The sequence below is a fragment of the Myotis daubentonii genome, chromosome 3 (genome assembly GCF_963259705.1).
Source record: "Myotis daubentonii chromosome 3, mMyoDau2.1, whole genome shotgun sequence".
NCBI classification, from domain to species: domain Eukaryota; kingdom Metazoa; phylum Chordata; class Mammalia; order Chiroptera; family Vespertilionidae; genus Myotis; species Myotis daubentonii.
The window spans coordinates 20080988-20099133 of NC_081842.1; the positions used below are offsets into that span (position 1 = coordinate 20080988).

Below are 18146 nucleotides of genomic sequence, written 5' to 3' on the forward strand. Positions count from 1 at the left end.
CCAGCAGTGCGATATGGCTGCTGAGTAAATGAATTTGATCTTAAGATGCATTAAGAGAAGTATGGTTCATAGAGTGAAGGAGGAAAGACCAGTTTTGTGCATGGTATTCTATTATAAAAATACTAGAGGCTCAGTGCACAAAATTCATGCAGTTGGGGGAGGTGGTCCCTCAACCCAGCCTGTGCCCTCTCGCAGTCCAGGAGCCGTCAGTTGGACATCCTTAGCGTTGCAACGGAGGCGGAGGCCGGAGAGGCTCCTGCCACTGCTGCTGCACTTGCCAGCCGTGAGCCCGGCTTCTGGCTGAGCGGTGCTCCCCCTGTGGGAGCGCACTGACCACCAGGGGGCAGCTCCTACATTGAGCGTCTGCCCCCTGGTGGTCAGTGCGCATCATAGCAACCGGTCGTTCTGCCATTCAGTCAATTTGCATATTAGCCTTTTATTATATAGGGTTTAACAATTTATCCATTCTAATAATGGACTTTTATTTATCCTTAAATGTTGGGGCTATTACAAATAGAGCTTCCAGAAACAAACATGTTGTAGGGTAGCACTGTCCATTAGAACTGCAATGCTGGAAATGCTTTCTATTCGTGCTCTCCAACACAGTAGCACTGGCCACATTTGGATATTGAGCATTATGTTGTGAGTCATGCAATTACAGAACTGAATTTTAATTTTAAAAAATCTTAAATTAATTTAAATTTAAAGAGCTATGTGTGAATAGTGGCTACTGTATTGGATAATGCAGTTCTAAGGTATATACCCGAGAATGGAATTTCTGGGACATGAACCATGTATTTATATAACTTTTATAGCTATTGCAAAACTGTTTTCCAAAGTGTTTTTAAGAATTTACTCAACCAGTTGCTTGTGAATTTCTATTGTTCCGCATTCTCATCAATTCTTGGCATTGTCAGACTGTTTAGTTTTGGCTATTCTTTGGGAACACAGTGGTCTCATATTGCTATTTTAATTGAGATTTCCAGATTGCTAATTATGTGGTGTTTCTTTCTGTATGTTTACAGATATTTATATTTCCTTTTATGTGAATTACTAGTTTAAATCTTTTGCTTATATACTGTCAGGTATCTGTCATTTTCTCATTGATCTATTGGTGTTCTTTATAAATTATATATTCTAAATAGAAGTCCTTTGTTGGTTATATATTTTGCAAGTATCCACACACAAGGATTTAAAAAATATTGATACCCCAATCTTATTCCAGACCAATTAAATCAGAATTTCTGTGGGTGGGGTGGGGGCATATTTAAAGGTTCCCTGAGTGATATTAATTGTCCTATGTGAGGTGAATAGATTAGAAATTAGTGTAAGTAATGATTTGCTAGCCATAAACTATCTCTCTGAAGCAGTTATGGTAATGGATATGTGGACTGTCTCTGGAATCAGATTGCCTGAGTTTGCTCCCAGGCTCTGTTCATGATAGACTTTAGGCTTAACTTTTCTGTGTTCCAGTATTTTTTCATTTGTAAAACTGGGTAATAATATCTGTCAGATAGTCCTTGTGAATACTAAATGAACAATTATATGTAAAGTGCTTAGACCTATATATGACACATAGCAGATGCTCAGTAAGTATCTGTGTTAATTGGCAATAATAGAACTCTGTACTATTTTTAAAACTGTTTTGTAAATCTAAAATAAGTTCACAACAAAGTTTTTAAAATGTGGTGAGTTTTGCCCTACCCGTTTTTGCTCAACATTGGCCTATGGACTGAAGGATCCCGGGTCCAATTTTGGTCAAGGGCAAATGCCCTGGTTGTGGGCTCGATCCCCAGTGGGGGGCGTGCAGTAGGCAGCCAATTAATGATTCTCATCATTGATGTTTCATTCTCTCTCTCCCTTCCTCTCTAAAATCAATGTGTGTGTGTGTGCGTGCGTGTGTGTGTGTGTGTGTGTGTGTGTGTGTGTGTAAAGTATTAAGTGAGCCTGCTTTTAAAAAATAAATTGAGTTTCCAGGCACTTGAGGTCACATAAGGGATAATCTAGCCACTCAATAAGAGGTTGTAGAAAAGATTCAAGCCAGATGGGGTGGTTCCAATACATAGCCTTTAAGGTTTTTTGTTTTTGTTTTTATTTTAAATATATTTTATTAATTTTTTACAGAGAGGAAGGGAGAGAGATAGAAACATCGATGAGAGAGAAACATCGATCGGCTGCCTCCTGCACACCTCCTACTGGGGATGTGCCCGCAACCAAGGTACATGCCCTTGACTGGAATTGAACCTAGGACCTTTCAGTCCATAGGCCGATGCTCTATCCATGGAGCCAAACCAGTTATGGCCTTTAAGGTTTTTTTAAACCATGATTTTTTGTTTGTTTTTAACAGAATTCTTAGTTTAAAAGGTGAATTATAGGATTCAACACAAACTTTGATCTAAGGCTAATCTCCTTGGATTTATAGAAAGTGAACAATAAGATAGCTCAGTTTTACTTCATTTGAGCAAAGATGCATACTGTGAGGATCACAACATGTGTTATGAAATATTTGAATTAGTTTATTCATTTCCCTTCATTTTAAATACTTGTGAACAAATTTACACTCATGGATGTTTTCAGCCATACTCAAAATAGTTATTCTAAACTATACCATATATTAGAACACGGGGCTTGAACAATTTAAATCAGGTGAAAATTATACTCTGAAGTGGAGAAAAACATTTTAAACAAAGCATGCAATATGATCTATTTTTGTCAAAATACTAAGAAAGAGCTTAAAATTTTATTAGATAAAATGTAAACAGTGGTTAGCTCTGGATGGTTGCAAGTGGGTGTTTTTCTTTGCTTATCAGCAATTTCTAAATTTTCTATAATAATTATATTACTGTATAATCATAAAACAATCAAGGTTATAAATTATTTTTAAAAGCAGTGTAACAAATTTTCAGATATCTGAACAGTGGAGTAATGAATGAAATACCCCAGACAAATGAACATAACCAGATATAAAACATCTGTACTCCTGACAGTCATTTGTGTTAGGATGACTGCCTTGAAGCTACAGATCTGATAGGTGAATTTTTCTCTAATCTTCACTTCAATTAAAAATGTTGAAAGTTGCCGAAACCGGTTTGGCTCAGTGGATAGAGCGTCGGCCTGCAGACTGAAAGGTCCCAGGTTCGATTCCGGTCAAGGGCATGTACCTGGGTTGCGGACATATCCCCAGTAGGAGATGTGCAGGAGGCAGCTGATCGATGTTTCTCTCTCATCGATGTTTCTAACTCTCTATCTCTCTCCCTTCCTCTCTGTAAAAAATCAATAAAATATATTTAAAAAAAAAAATGTTGAAAGTTGGAGAAACTAAGATGGCGGCATAGATAAACACCGGGAAATTGTCGCCTCACACAACAATTGAAGAATGCCGCAAGGGTCAGAGCAAACATCGTCCAGAACAACAGGAAGGCTGGCTGAGTGTAATTTCTACAACTAGAAGAAAAGAGGGGCACGCTGAGAGCCAGAGGAGCTGCGGAGGTGAAGTGCAGAGGTACGGGGGGCGGCTCGCGCGCGCGGAAAGGGGGTGGCGCCTGAGGACGCGGCTGTCTTTTTGAATCACAAGCTCCCAACTGCTCTGAACTCCGGTTCCAGCGGGTCTCTGGGGACCCAGGGCTCATACGGGGAGAGGCTGGTCTGTCAGGCGGCAGCGGGTGAACTTGAGGGCGGCTTTCCCTCAGAGGTGCTTGCAGCCGTTACCGGGACACTGAGACGCGCGACTCCGGGCGCTGAGAGTCACCATAGCTGCTTTCACCGCCCTTTGACTCCCTGAGACCCCGCCCCACCCAGGCTGCAGCAGAGGCTTTTGCATGTGAATGTACCTAACTACAGCCCAGCCAGGCAGACCCGGAACTTCCAAGAGAAGGCCCAAGGCCCCGCAGCGGCTTGCATTGCTTCACAGCTGAGCCTCTTCGTGGCTCCTGCTGTGTGGCCTCAGGCAGGGGCTGAATTAGCACCTCCTTAGATCCAGGAGCCACTGTATCCAGTGGTCTGAGGGGGACCATTCTCCCACTTCAGACACAGCTGATTCCCACAGCCAGTTGGCCTGGAGGTCAATTCCTCCCAGTGATCCTACAACAACCAAGGCTCCAAGAGTGCACCAAGAGTGTCTACCCCAGGTAACTGGGGAGGCTGAGCCACTGGGCCCTACAGGACACCTGGCGCGCAGGGCCACTCTATCAACACAGGGAAGCAGCCAAAATGCGGAGACAAAGAAAAAGGTCACAAATGGCAGAAACGGAGGAAAGCAAACGGCTGGATATAGAGTTCAAGGCCACGTTTATAAGGTTTTTCAAGAATTTTATGGAAACCGCCGATAAATTTAATGAATCCCTCAAGGAGTATAGTGAGACCATGGAGGACATGAAAAAGGACCAACTAGAAATTAAGCATACACTGACTGAAATAAAGAATAATTTACAGAGATCCAACAGCAGACAAGAGGATCCCAAGAATCAAGTCAAAGATTTGAAATACAAAGAAACAAAAAATACCCAACCTAAAAAGAAAAAAGAAAAGAGATTCCAAAAATATGAAGATAGTGTAAGGAACCTCTGGGACAACTTCAAGCGTACCAACATCAGAATTATAGGGGTACCAGAAGGAGAGAGAGGGCAAGATATTGAAAACCTTTTTGAAGAAATAATGACAGAAAACTTCCCCTACCTGGTGAAGGAAATGGACTTACAAGTCCAGGAAGCGCAGAGAACCCCAAACAAAAGGAATCCAAAGAGGACCACACCAAGACACATCATAATTAAAATGCCAAGAGCAAAAGATAAAGAGAGAATCTTAAAAGCAGCAAGAGAAAGACAGTCAGTTACCTACAAGGGAGTACCCATTCGACTGTCAGCTGATTTCTCAACAGAAACCATGCAGGCCAGAAGAGAGTGGCAAGAAATATTCAAAGAGATGAATAGCAAGAACCTGCAACCAAGATTACTTTATCCAGCAAAGCTATCATTCAGAATGGAAGGTCAGATAAAGAGCTTCACGGATAAGAAAAAGCTAAAGGAGTTCATCACCACCAAACCAGCATTATATGAAATGCTGAAAGGTATTCTTTAAGAAGAGGAAGAAGAAAAAGGAACTCTTACCATTTGCCACAGCATGGATGGAACTGGAGAGCAGATAAATACCACAGGATCTCACTCATTTGTGGAATATAATGAACAACATAAACTGATGAACAAGGACTGATCCAGAGACGGAGAGGCATTGATTGGACTGTCGGGCCTTGGAGGGAAGGTAGGGGAGGGTGGGGGCAAGGGGGAAAGATCAACCAAAGGACTTATATGCAAGCATATAGGCCTAACCAATGGACACGGACAACGGGGGGGGGTGAGGGGATGAGCGGGGGGGGGGGGAGGGGGGGTTGAGGGTACACATATGTAATATCTTAATCAATAAAAAATATTAAAAAAAAAGTATTACAAAAAAAATGTTGAAAGTTATTCAGCAAATTAGTGAAGCATTTGCAATTGTTAAGCTAACAATGTCAGAGAAAACACTTAACATCTCAATGCCCAATTTAATTTTTTAATAGTTTCTTTTTTAAAATGTAAAGAGAACATGTACTTTTTTGGGGGGAGGGAGTAAAGAGATTATGTATTGGGGTATTTTTCTAGTCTTATTTCACTTCATGCAGCATAGATTAGAGGGTAAATTTAGCCCTGCTCTTTATTTTTTTTAAAAAAATATATTTTATTGATTTTTTACAGAGAGGAAAGGAGAGGGATAGAGAGTTAGAAACATTGATGATAGAGAAACATCTATCAGCTGCCTCCTGCACACCCCCTACTGGGGATGTGCCCACAACCAAGGTACATGCCCTTGACCAGAATCAAACCTGGGACCCTTCAGTCCGCAGGCCAACGCTCTATCCAGTGAGCCAAACCCGTTAGGGCTAGCCCTACTCTTTAAATTAATATCCACCTTCTAGTGATTAGCAGCTAACACAGTACTTTTTAAATTTTTAATGTGCATCCGAACCAACCCAGGGATTCTGATTCTGTAGGTCTGGTATGGGTCTGTGATATAGTACCGGAGTCCCCTGTGGGTTTGTTAAAAATGCAGAATCTTGGACCCTACCTTAAATCTACTCAATTACAATCTACATTTGAACATCCCCTTTTGACTTGCATATTGATCTTGAGAACCTAATATAGTCTTGTTCTGCTTTCGGTTACTACAGTTTTCTATGAAAATTACTTAAATAAATAATCCTATATAAGAAAAGCCTAATATGCAAATTGATGGAATGTCAAAGTGGCCGGTGGAACAACTGGTCTCTGTGACATGCACTGACCACCAGGGGGCAGACGGATCAATGCAGGAGCTTCCTCCAGCCCATAGGCCCCAGGCCAGCCAAAGGCAGGTGCCAGTGGGGGGCCCCTGATTGCCCCACTGGTCACATTGCAGAGGGAGGTGACTGGTGGCGGTGGCGGGAGGCGGGGCCCTGATAGACCTGCCAGTCACGCCACAGATTAGCCCTGATTGTTGGCCTGGCCTAGGGACCCTACGTGTGCACGAATGTTATGCACCTGGCCTCTAGTAATATTATAAAGATGATAGAAATCAATATTAGCAAATAATACAACTTGTAAAACTAATTTTAGATAAAGTATTTTTCTTAACATAAAATTTCTTTGATTCTTAGGTGATTTTAAAGTTATTTCTTACTGGTTTATTCTACCTAATGCCAAGTGGTTTGTGTAGCCAATCAAATCAAGCACTTCCCCTGCTTATACTCATTTGAGAAGGTTTGTTTCAGTACCGTTTTTCTATATTCTACTGGCATAGTGGAGAGCCTTTCACCTTAAGTGCTATAATGATAGAATTACCAGTGTGATTAAGTGGCATAGTTACCTCATATCTTTGTTTCTAATTTATAATAAATAAATGAGTTTCTAGAGCTTTAAGACAACATGTTAAAAGAAAAGAAAATGAAATCCATGGGAAATTTATTGAACTTCGTATTAAAAGAGAAAATTATAGTGATCACCCACAAGCCTCTAAATTATTTTATAAATCCATTTTCTTTATTCATAGATGACAAGTCTTTGGGGTTCTGGAAAATCATTATTTCATTTGAGGTACATTCATACCACATTAAAACTATAACAGAAGAACTCTGACATTTCTGACTATTTTTCTGACTATGATGAAAACTAATAGTGAACTGCTTAGGATTCTACACTATAGGGTTCCAAAAGGAAGTGATTATGTGGCTAAGCTTAACAATGAATTTCAGTCTTACACACACTTTAAAGAGCAGGGCTAGCCCTACTCTGATAAAGTTTATTGGATCACATTTAAAATTAACCCTGCTAATGCCATTGTAATACTATCTTCTTTACACCTTAACCTTGACCTGACACTCACTCCCATGAGGATTTCCAACAAAATGTACTGAGAATTTGTTTACTAACACAAACTCTAATAAAATAACCAATGTGTATTGTAAAGGAAGGCTTACTAAATGTATTTTAAATCAAACCTGATTTTTTTAAAGCCTGAGAGCAAAGAACTCACACTATTTTATGTCAATACCATTAGAGAGGAGCTGATAAATTGAGCCTACATAATTGAAAGCACAACCATAGAAAAATCAAAAGAGATAGTATTTTCATAAAGTTGCTGCAGTGTCTGCTACAGTTTATTTTTTAAATAGATTTTTATTTGATTTCAGAGAGGAAAGGAGAGGAAGAGCGAGCTAGAAACATCAGTGATGAAAGAAAATCACTGATCGGCTACCTCCTGCATGCCCCCAACTGGGAATTGAGCCCACAGCCCAGGCATATGCCCTGACCAGGAATTGAACCAGGGACCTCCTGGTTCATGGCTTGACACTCAACCACTGAGCCATGCAGGCCGGGCCCCTCTGCTACAGTTTAATATATCACTATAAGATACATAAGTTAACATAGCTTTCTGAGCAAAGAAGGTCTTGGAAGAAAGGGATGAAATGAAAGTGCTTTCCAAGTCACCATCTAGTCCCAGGAAATATTTGCTGCTGAAGAATAGAGTAAGACTTTACACCTGGCTTTTGTCATAGAAAAAGTTCTCATAAGCTTTTCAATCCTAAATATATTGTATAATGTTAACCTTAAATTCCATAGTCAATTTTGCAAAGAAAGTCATACCAATAACATTAGCCTATGGCCTAAGGATTCCTTACTGTTGTTTTAAAATTTATGATAGTATTTCAATTAGTCTCTGAAAATGTAAATTTTACCCTTCCTAAATATCCTATTATCTATTTTACCACTAATAATTTTTTTAAAGCCATGATTTTAGATCAGTTTCCTTAATTACTTGCTCTTCACAAATGTTAAAATATTCATATTCAGTAAGAAAATTTTTATAATTCAAAGATATCTGGATTGGTAAAAGTTTTGTGCTTTCCATACAATTTTATTTTTTGATTTACAAGAGGTTTGTGGTAAGTTGTGTTTCTTCATTCTCTTAAGACTATATATATTGATATGTAAAGTGTCTAATCCTTTCATATTTATAAGTGTAGTTATTTGATTATAATCTCTGACCTACAACCAAGACTTTTAAATTGTTATGTTTTAGATGATAATAGCCAATATTGTAAGAAAATACATAAGAAAATAGAGTTGAGTGGAAGAAATTATGTTGAGTGGAAGAAAGGAAGTCCCAGAAGACTAGGTACAGTATGATACCATCTTTAGAAAGCTCAAAATAAGGAAAAATAAACAATATATTGGGCTAGAATTATGTTCATTTATTATGTTCATTTATGCTAAGACAATAAAACAAAAAAATGATGAGGAAGATTCAAGATAGCTGTAATGCCTAAGGGGTGTGCATGAGGATGGGATGGGGCAGTGGCACATAGGTAGTTGCAAGTTATTGGGATGCACACACACACACACACACACACACACACACACACACTTAAAAAGTATGTAATACTTTTTAAGTGTGAGAAAACCAGGAGGTTTAGATTATTCAGGAGCAAATTGATGCTGAAATAATAGGAATTCAGGGTACCATATTATTCTAAAAATACTGAGCATTGTGTCCTGTCGAGAATACACTTTTCACTGTATTTCTTAACTTATGGAAAATATTTGGTGAGATATCAAATCACTAAACTATGAATAATTATTTTTAATAATATAGTTTCTTTTATTAACCAACTTTTAAAATGCTGATGTCAGAGTAAGATTAGTAGTTTTAATTAATCAATAAGGATAAAAGAAACATAAAAAGAGAATAAAAGAAATCTCAGATTTTTCTGCTCATATTCACAGTTGCTGTTATATGGTCCAAAATGAAGGCATTATTTCTAGCAGATATTTGTAGAGCTATGCTTTTGATTCCAGTGACTGGGAGCAATTGGGCTTCGATTTCTATCAAATCATGTACGAAAATACTTCTCTTCCTAGTAAATAGTGTGGAAAGCAATAAATTTAATTACCAGATATGAGACTTTGGAGGAAAGAATAATCTCATATTAATATAACATTACAAATTTCAATAAAATAAGAAGTTTCTCTCATTATTCTAGACAGGTTGGAATCTAGGAGATTAGGGGATGAAATTAATGTATAAATTCTTTCACTTTTATAAAACACTAGAGGCCCGGTGCACAAAAATTTGTGCACTCGGCGGGGGGGGCGGGGGGGTTCCCCTCAGCCTGGCCTGTGCCCTCTCGCAGTCTGGGACCCCTCGGGAGATAACAACCTGCTGGCTTAGGCCTGCTCCCGGGTGGCAGAGGGCAGGCCCAATCCATAGGTGCAGCCCCTGGTCGGGCTCAGAGCAGGGCCGATTGAGAAGTTGGGGCGCCGCCCCCTGTCATGCACAGAGCAGGGCGGATTGGGAGGTTGTGATGCCACCCTCAGTCACGCTCAGGGCAGGGCCAATTGGGGGGGTTGGGGCACTGCCCCCGTCATGCACAGAGCAGGGCCCATCAGGGGGGTTGGGGCTCTGTACCCTGTCACACACAGAGCAGGTCCCATCAGGGGGTTGGGGAGCTCCCCCCTGTCACACACAGAGCAGGGCAGATCAGGGGGTTGGGGCGCCGCCACTGTCACACTCAGGGCAGGACCGATGGGGAGGTTATGGCTCTACCCCATCACACACAGAGCAGGGCCTGTGGGGGTGGGGGGGTTGGGGCACCACCCTCTATCACTCACAGAGCAGGGCCGATCAGGGGGTTGGGGCGCCGCCACTGTCACACTCAGGGAAGGGCTGATGGGGAGGTTATGGCTCTACCCCGTCACACACAGAGCAGGGCCCGTGGGGGAGGGGGGGATTGGGGCGCCGTACCCTGTCACACACAGAGCTGCAGGGCAATCAGGGGGTTGGGGAGCTCCCCCTATCAGGCACAGAGCAGGGCTGATCAGGGGGTTGGGGCGCCTTCCCCTGTTACGAACAGAGCAGGGCAGATAGGAAGGTTGTGGCCTCACCCCTTGTCACACACAAAGCCTCAGGGAGATCAGGGGGTTTGGGTGCTGCCCCCGTCACGCTGATCCTGGTGCCGGGAGGCCTCTCGGCTCCGTTGATCCTGGTGCTGGGAGGCCTCGCGGCTCCGCTGATTCCAGTGCTGGGAGGCATATTACCCTTTTACTATATAGGATAGAGGCCTGGTGCACGGGTGGGGGCTGGCTGGTTTGCCCTGAAGGGTGTCCTGGATCAGTGGGGTCCCCACTGGGGTGCCTGGCCAGCCTGGGTGAGGGGATGATGGCTGTTTGCAGCTGGTCACACACCCTTCACGGTGGGGGTCCCCACTGGGGTGCCTGGCCAGTCTGGGTGAGGGGCTGAGGACTGTTTTCAGGCTGGCGGGTGACTGAAGCTCCCAACTGCTCCTTTTTTTCTTTTTTTTTTTTTGTATTCTGGGCCAGCTTTAGCTCTGGCTCCAGCTCTGAGGCCTCTGCTGCTGAAAGCAGGTATCTGGTTTGTTTGGGTTCTATAATCGAAACACTGTATCAGCTCCAGCTCTGAGATCCCGGCTGGCTGAAAGCAGGTTTCTGGGGTTTTGTTTAGCTTCTATATTTGTAACAGTGTTTCAAACTGCAAGCTCAGTGGCCGGCAAGGCAGGCGGGGAACATTGGTTTCCTCCATCACTGAAGCAAGCAAGCCTCATGTTAGCTTCAAGCTGCCTGGCTGCCAGCCGCCATCTTGGCTGGCAGTTAATTTGCATATCTCCCTGATTAGCCAATGGGAAGGGTAGCGGACGTACGGCTAATTCCCATGTTTCTCTTTTATTAGATAGGACTAGAGGCCCGATGCACCAAATTTGTGCAAGAGTAGGCCTTCCTTCCCCCGGATGCCAGCATCAGCTTCCCTCTGGCACCCAGGACCCGGTCTTTCCTCACAGTCCCAGCTTCATCTGGAAGTTCATCCAGAAGGATGTCTGATCTAATTAGCATATTACGCTTTTATTATTATACTAGTGGCCCAGTGCACGAAATTTGTGCACGGCGGGGGGGGGGGGTTGTCCCTCAGCCTGGCCTGCACCCTCTCCAATCAAGGACCCCTCATGGGATGTCCGACTGCCGGTTTAGGCCCGATATCCCTCTTGCAATCCGGGACTGCTGGCTCCTAACCACTCACCTAACGACCTTCCTGATTGCTCCTAACCACTCTGCCTGCTGGCCTGATTGCCCCCAACTGCCCCCCGTGCCAGCCTGCTCACCCCCAACTTCCCCCCGTGCCAGCCTGCTCACCCCCAACTGCCCCCTCCACCAGCCTGATTGCCTCCAATTGCCCCCCACTACCAGCCTGATCACCCCAACTGCCCTCCCCCCCTGCCAGCCTGCTTGCCCCCAACTTCCCTCTCCTCCTGGCATGATTGCCCCTAACCACCTCTGCCTCGGCCCACCACCATGGCTTTGTCCGGAAGGACGTCTGGAAGGTCTCCCGGAAGGTCTCCCAGTCTAATTAGCATATTACTCTTTTATTCGTATAGATAGAGGCCTGCTGCATGAAATTTGTGCATTGGGGGATGTCCCTCATCCTGGCCTGCACCCTCTTCAATCTGGGACCCCTCGGGGGATATCCGACTGCTGCTTTAGGCTAACTGCTTATGCCTGCCGGCCTGATTGTCCCTACCTTCCCCCCTGCCAGCCTGATCGCCCCTACCCACCTCTGCCTCAGCCCCCGGCCTAAGCCGCAGTCTGGCCTCTCTCTGCAGGAGGTGACCTGGCGGATCAGGGGAAGGCGCCACCCCCATTACCCGACTGCTGCTGCCACTGGCAGCCTGAGCCTGGGCCCTTCACAGCCTCTCCTTGGCCCTTTGAAGCCGCCCACTGCTGTCTGAGCCTCGGACCTTGCAGCCGCTGTGGCTTTGTCCAGAAGGACGTCCAGAAGGTTGTCTGGAAGACATCAGCCCTAATTAGCATGTTACCCTTTTATTAGTATAGATATTATAAAACCTTTCTTTCATCCTTAAAGGGATAAACATTCAGCAGGGCTTGCAAAGACTCACTTGTGTGTATTCTGGAATAGTTCTTTATTTCGTTGCTAAGGAGAACTAGATGGACTAGTTCTAGCAAGATTAACATGCAACCTGTCTAGAATAGTTGCAGCAGGACTATCCTTCTCACCACTAGTTGTATAAATATTTGCCTTTACATTTAAAAAAGGAAATTTATCTTGGTGTCAAATACTTTTTGGTGAAGGAATAATAAAACCTACAAGTTAACTAATTTGAAACAACTTCTGAGGGTCTAGTCTGAATTTAAGTAGATTGCTTGCCCTACAATTCTCAAATAATCTATTTAACTCTTTTAATCCCCAAATATATATATTGAATGAAAATGTAAGGTCCTTTCAAAGATACCTTGAAATAAAGTTTAGTATTATGGAAATTAATTGAGGCAAGTGTAATTAGACTTGGACTTGATTGAATGGAATACACAACTGAGAATTTTTTTTGCCTGTCATATTTGTTCTCACTTTAATTTCACAGGAAGAATAAACTTTACTGTACCTGACGAGGAGTTCTTTCTGATTTACTCCTACACCATTCCCAGTCTGAAAGGTCTGGTTTCTGACTCTCCTCATGAGAAAGTCTTCTTTCTGGCCCTTCCAAAAAGGTGGTTTCTTCATAGTGAATATCACCTGTTTTTTCAAAGAGCAGTGGGTCAACGCCCTTTTCATTGTGGGAATCCTGTTTAGCCTCTATAATATCAGTATTCGTATACTTGTTAATGCCTTTAAGTGTGGAGCTGTCCAGGGAGGGTGTAGTGCTGATTTCCACTTTTATGGCACTGAAGATATTAGGAGTGTCTCTCTGAGAATCTTTTGGAGTTTTGCATTCATAGTTCATGAGATTGTGATAGGATATAGAATTTTCATCATCACCATAGTAATCTTCATGTGCTATTTTATAAATTCCATAACTTTGTTCAAATGATAGATTGAATTCAAAGCAGTTTGTCTTGGCTAAGTAAAAACAAAAACAAAATTCCATGGTTAGGAAAGAAGATATAAACAACAGTTGAATATAAATAGTAAATAAAATTAGGAAAGTGCATTCAACCTCATTACTATGAATTTAAAAACTATCTTCATTTACTTCTTGTCAATTATGCAAAGCAATTATGCCTCACAAATTCAAGTCATTTTTTCACTCGATGCCTAATGTTTCTCTCTTGCACAATGAGAGGCTTGAAATACATCCAATTCCAAGAACCCAGTAGTCTTTAAATCAGTTTTATGTATCAAAAATTTAACTATTAATTAGAAAACTCTCATAATGTCTCAGATGTGCTGTCTTTAAGTTAGGGACAGTGCATTAATTATGAACTGTAACCAATAAAAACACTCCTTGTTAGTGACTTTTCTTAACATTAAGGTAAATACTGACTGAGTTAACTAATATATGTAATAGGTTATAAAAATATAAAAGAGTTAACAGGGCTTGACTAATAACTGACAAGTAACTTAGACTATTAGAATATAGTCAGGATCTTTTGAAGTCTATACTACACTTAAGAAAAGGAGATATAATGTATCTATTCTGAAAAGCAAAACTCTGAAAAGCATGATTAGCTGTAGTCTTTCGTTTTAATATAACTTGCTAATTACAATGTATACATATGTAATTATATCAATTTATAAAAATAATTCTTCAGAGAAATATGTCACCAGATACTCTGATTTTGTTCACAATTAAAGCTTAAAATCTGATTGTGATATAAAATATTTTAACTACTTCATTTAAAAAGAACACATATCATCCAAACAAAATGAGTCTGAAAGCCATATCCAATGCATATGTCTACCACCTGAGACTGTTAAAACCTTTTTTTTTTTTTAACATTTTTGTTTTGAGACATAATACAGGTGACTGCTGGAGAGAATTGTTATTTCTGTAGAGTATTTTTATTCCTGACGTTCATCATCAGGTTGCAAGTCTCAGTTTCCATTCAGTGAAGCTGAGATGTGGAATTATATTTCCATCTGCATAATGAACCTGTGGTAAGTATGAGTTAGGGGAAAATTCCTTTCTTGTTTCTGGAGTTCACTGATAAAGATTTAAAGGAGGGGGGGGGATCTTAGTTTTTTGAGGAGGAAAAGCTTAAATGTGAAATCGGAGTCACACTCCCAAGAATCAAGGTGCTGTAATTGGTCAAGCCCCTGCATACTTGAGGACAGGCCGTCTTCGGGGTTTTCTGCAGTGTCGTCCTAGCAAAAGGGAAATTTATGCGGAGTCCTCAGACAGTGGAAATATGTCATTTTTATTCAAGGAATGCCCCTTGGAGTCATTTGAACTATAAGTATTTTAAACTAACTATTTCTCACATTTTATTTTAGAATCCATGCCTCTTTCTGTATGCCTAGATATGTCAGGACCTTCCCTGAATTTTAAAATAAATAAAGAAGAGCAAGATACAGAAAACTATTATTTTGATCTTGAAAAGCATGGTTTTTATTTCAAACATGAAATTTTAATGTTATTGTTGATTCTGCTAGTTTGCCCTACGCTCTTCTATCTCAGCCGTATCAGATAGAATACTCCCGACCATTTGCAGTGATGTCTGTTGCGTTGCTTTACTTTTCAGCTCTGATACAGGTGCTCTTTACTTCTTAAAAGAACTGTCCTGAACCACTTAACTAAGACTTTTCATTTTCACTGGCACTAGACTCTTTTTCACAATTTTAAATACTACAAGAAGCTGGTTCATTAATTTAGTGGCAAGAGGTTAACATTTGATAGACTGTTAGAATTTATCAACTTGTTAATGTTTTTTATATGCTTTGTCCTTTTTAAAAAAAACACTCAGGTATTTGGTGGGGATTTTGTTTTGTGTTTTTCTAAAAGCAGGGGCATACACTTAAATTTTGTTTTGGAACTGTTTTCAGGCATTTATTATTACTCTAAAAACTCTCCTAAACCCTGGAAGAATACAAGCAGCAAATAATGAAAATGCTCTTCTGTACTGTTCCATTAAATAATAATGGGCTATCATATAATGAATCTTTAACTCTTTAGAGAGTTCATCTCTTTTCAGATACAGGCTTCTTAATGTAGACTTGGGAGATGAATTTATTTCCTACTCTGGGCTAAGAGCTATGGTGGACCTGATGCCCAAGAGCCCTCGTTGAATTTACCTGAAATTATTATTCAATGTATAAGCACTTCACAGCGCTGTTTTAAACCCACTTACTTAAAACTTCCTTCCAGCACTGTGCCAAGAATTTTTTCACATTATAATTTCTTTCCTCTGTTTTCCATTTACATTTGTCCTTGGACTCTTCGCCCCCTTCTCGGTGGGCAACTTTCTCAATAGACCACTTTTCTGTATTTGACTGTATGACCACTTTTCTGTATTTGACTGTATGACCACTTTTCTGTATTTGACTGTATGCTATTGCTCCCAACCACCACACTGAGGAGGACTTACTTTTTCCCCCATCGGATGCCACTGCATATGCATCCCGCTTGCAGTTGATGATGCAGCCACAGGGCAGGTGGGTCCAGCGTTTGGACAAGACAAACACGGGGGTTACAGTGGTGGCCAGCAGGGTTAGTAGGAAGCTGAGTGACTCGAAGGGAAGGCTCTGAAAACCCACCACGTGCTGGACCACCATGTGGATCTGCAAAGGAGAGAGCTTCAGACATATCCCAGCATCACACTTTCACTTCCCCAGACCTTGCCCCCAAGCATGCTGTCCCAGACTCCTTTTCCTGGCCCCTTCCCTGCCCTAGAGCCAGAAGTTCTGCCTCTGGGCTGGCACCCCTAGCTTTAGTGGTGGTCTCCTGGGATCTCAGATGCTCCAGACAGAACAGGACTTTGGGGGTTTACACTCCTGAGTGTCTGATCTTGCCTGCCGCCAGCTCAAGTCTCCACCAAGGAGGCACAGTCCACAATGGGGAACTGGGGTGCTACTGGGAAAACAGGCAAGTGTCTGTGCAGCCTGGTCCCCCAGATGGCCCTTTGTCACATCCCTGGAATGTCACCTCTGTGCAGGCCAGCTGTCATAGAGGGTGCTGCCCTGGTACTTCTCAACTGGGATCCCTCTGAAGGCTTGAACAAAAGCCTGTTTAGTCCCTTCTCTTCTCTACTTCTGATTGAGCCTCTCCAGATGGGATGGGCGTTTCCTCTTAACCAGGTAGGAATGGAGTGAGGAGAATGGAATAACAACAGAAGATGGGGGAGAAACAACAACACATCTCTTTTTTATATAACTACCTCCTTTTCTGAATACTCCCAGGGGTTGCTATGAGAGAAGTGAACACCCTTGGCCACGACAGATCTTGGAAAACTCAGTATCCAATTCCCCAAAGCTCTCCTCGCCCCCTCCTCAATTTTAATATTTTGAAAGAAGCATTTGGTATCAAGGCTTCTCTGCGGATCAGCGCTGCCCTTCAACTGCCTTCCTACAAGCGCATCTCTAAAACCGGGAGAGCTACATTTGGAAGCGGACTCTCGGTGATTCCCCAAACCAGGGGCGCCCGGTCCCAACACGCACTCACGCTGTCTGGCACACACACCCGCGCGCTGCGAGCAACTGCGCTTTTACCATCATGGGAAGCCAAAGGATGACTTTGGTCAGCGCTAGGATCAAAGAGAAGCGCTTCTGCGCCATGCTCACGCTGAAGCTCCTGGTGCCATAGAGAGTCCCCGGGTCCTCACGCCTGCAGGCTCCAGCCCCAGCGGCGGCGCTGCGCCCTGGCCCGCGCTCCTGCTCCACCCTCCCGGGCGGCCCAGGCCCCAACACGGCATCCGAGTTCGGGGAGCATCCCGCAAAGCGACGCAGGGCAGGGCCCAGAGCATCCTCTGGGCACAGGGAAAGCACTCTCTCCTCAGTTGGAGGGGTCCCGGGGGCGGACGTTCCGCGGGAAATCTCCTGGTAGTGGGCATGGAGTCTCAGCGGCTCCTCTGAGCACAGCAGCTGGTGAATGAGCGGGACCGAGAGGCCGGCGAGCAGTCCGAAGGCTGAAGTGTACACGGCGAAGAGCAGCAGCACGTAGGAGCTGGAGCAGTCCGCTAGGCAGCCCCAGGGCGTGCGCACGAAGGCGCCCCAGCCGCACAGTGGGAGCGCGGAGAGCAGCAGGCTGGCTGCCCACACGGTCAGGGCCACACCGAGCACTTGGCTGGATCTTCTGGAGGCTGCCTGGCTCCCTACAGTCCTGCGCATCGTGTAAAAGTTGTATGAGACTAGGAGCGTCGCCTTCAAGTTGCTCGAGAGGCCCTGGCACAAATAGAGTAAGGCAGAGGTGGCGCACAGAGACTGGAAGTAGTCAAAGACCTCGTTTGGCCACTGCAGAAACATGAAGATGGTCACCGACAGGACGCTCAGGAGATCATCCCCACACCAGGACGCCACGAGCATGGACACAACAGTTCTGTTCTGCGTTTTCAGCAGGGAAACTAGTGAATAGATGCTGCCTGCCAGGGCTGCGACAGTCAGTAAGCACGTCAGGCAAAAAAGGTAGACGTTCAGAGTTCCTGGTGGATTTAAAAGATCTGTCGAATTATGATTCTCTTTCCATAGACTCGAGTCATTTGTTAAGTTACTGAGAAATACAGACATTGTCCTCGGTCAATATTTAATTTCCCTTTCCCTGAGCCTGTACATATTCTCAAAATAAAGCTGAGCTGTTAGTTGCAAATCAGATCTCATTTTCTCCTACCAAGTTTCCCTCTACA

At 43.1% G+C, this 18146-nt stretch overlaps 1 protein-coding gene across 1 annotated transcript in view; it reads right to left on the reverse strand.

Moving 5' to 3' along the window:
* GPR149 (G protein-coupled receptor 149) overlaps positions 1–18146 on the reverse strand; it is a 56910-nt gene extending 38764 nt beyond the window's left edge. Inside the window, exons 1-3 of the mRNA XM_059686853.1 lie at positions 17017–18146; positions 15897–16089; positions 12977–13431 (exon numbers count right to left, since the gene is read on the reverse strand). Of these exons, the coding sequence (XP_059542836.1) occupies positions 12977–13431; positions 15897–16089; positions 17017–18030 (1662 nt within the window). The 5' untranslated portion in view covers positions 18031–18146. The remainder of the gene's footprint in view (positions 1–12976; positions 13432–15896; positions 16090–17016) is intronic.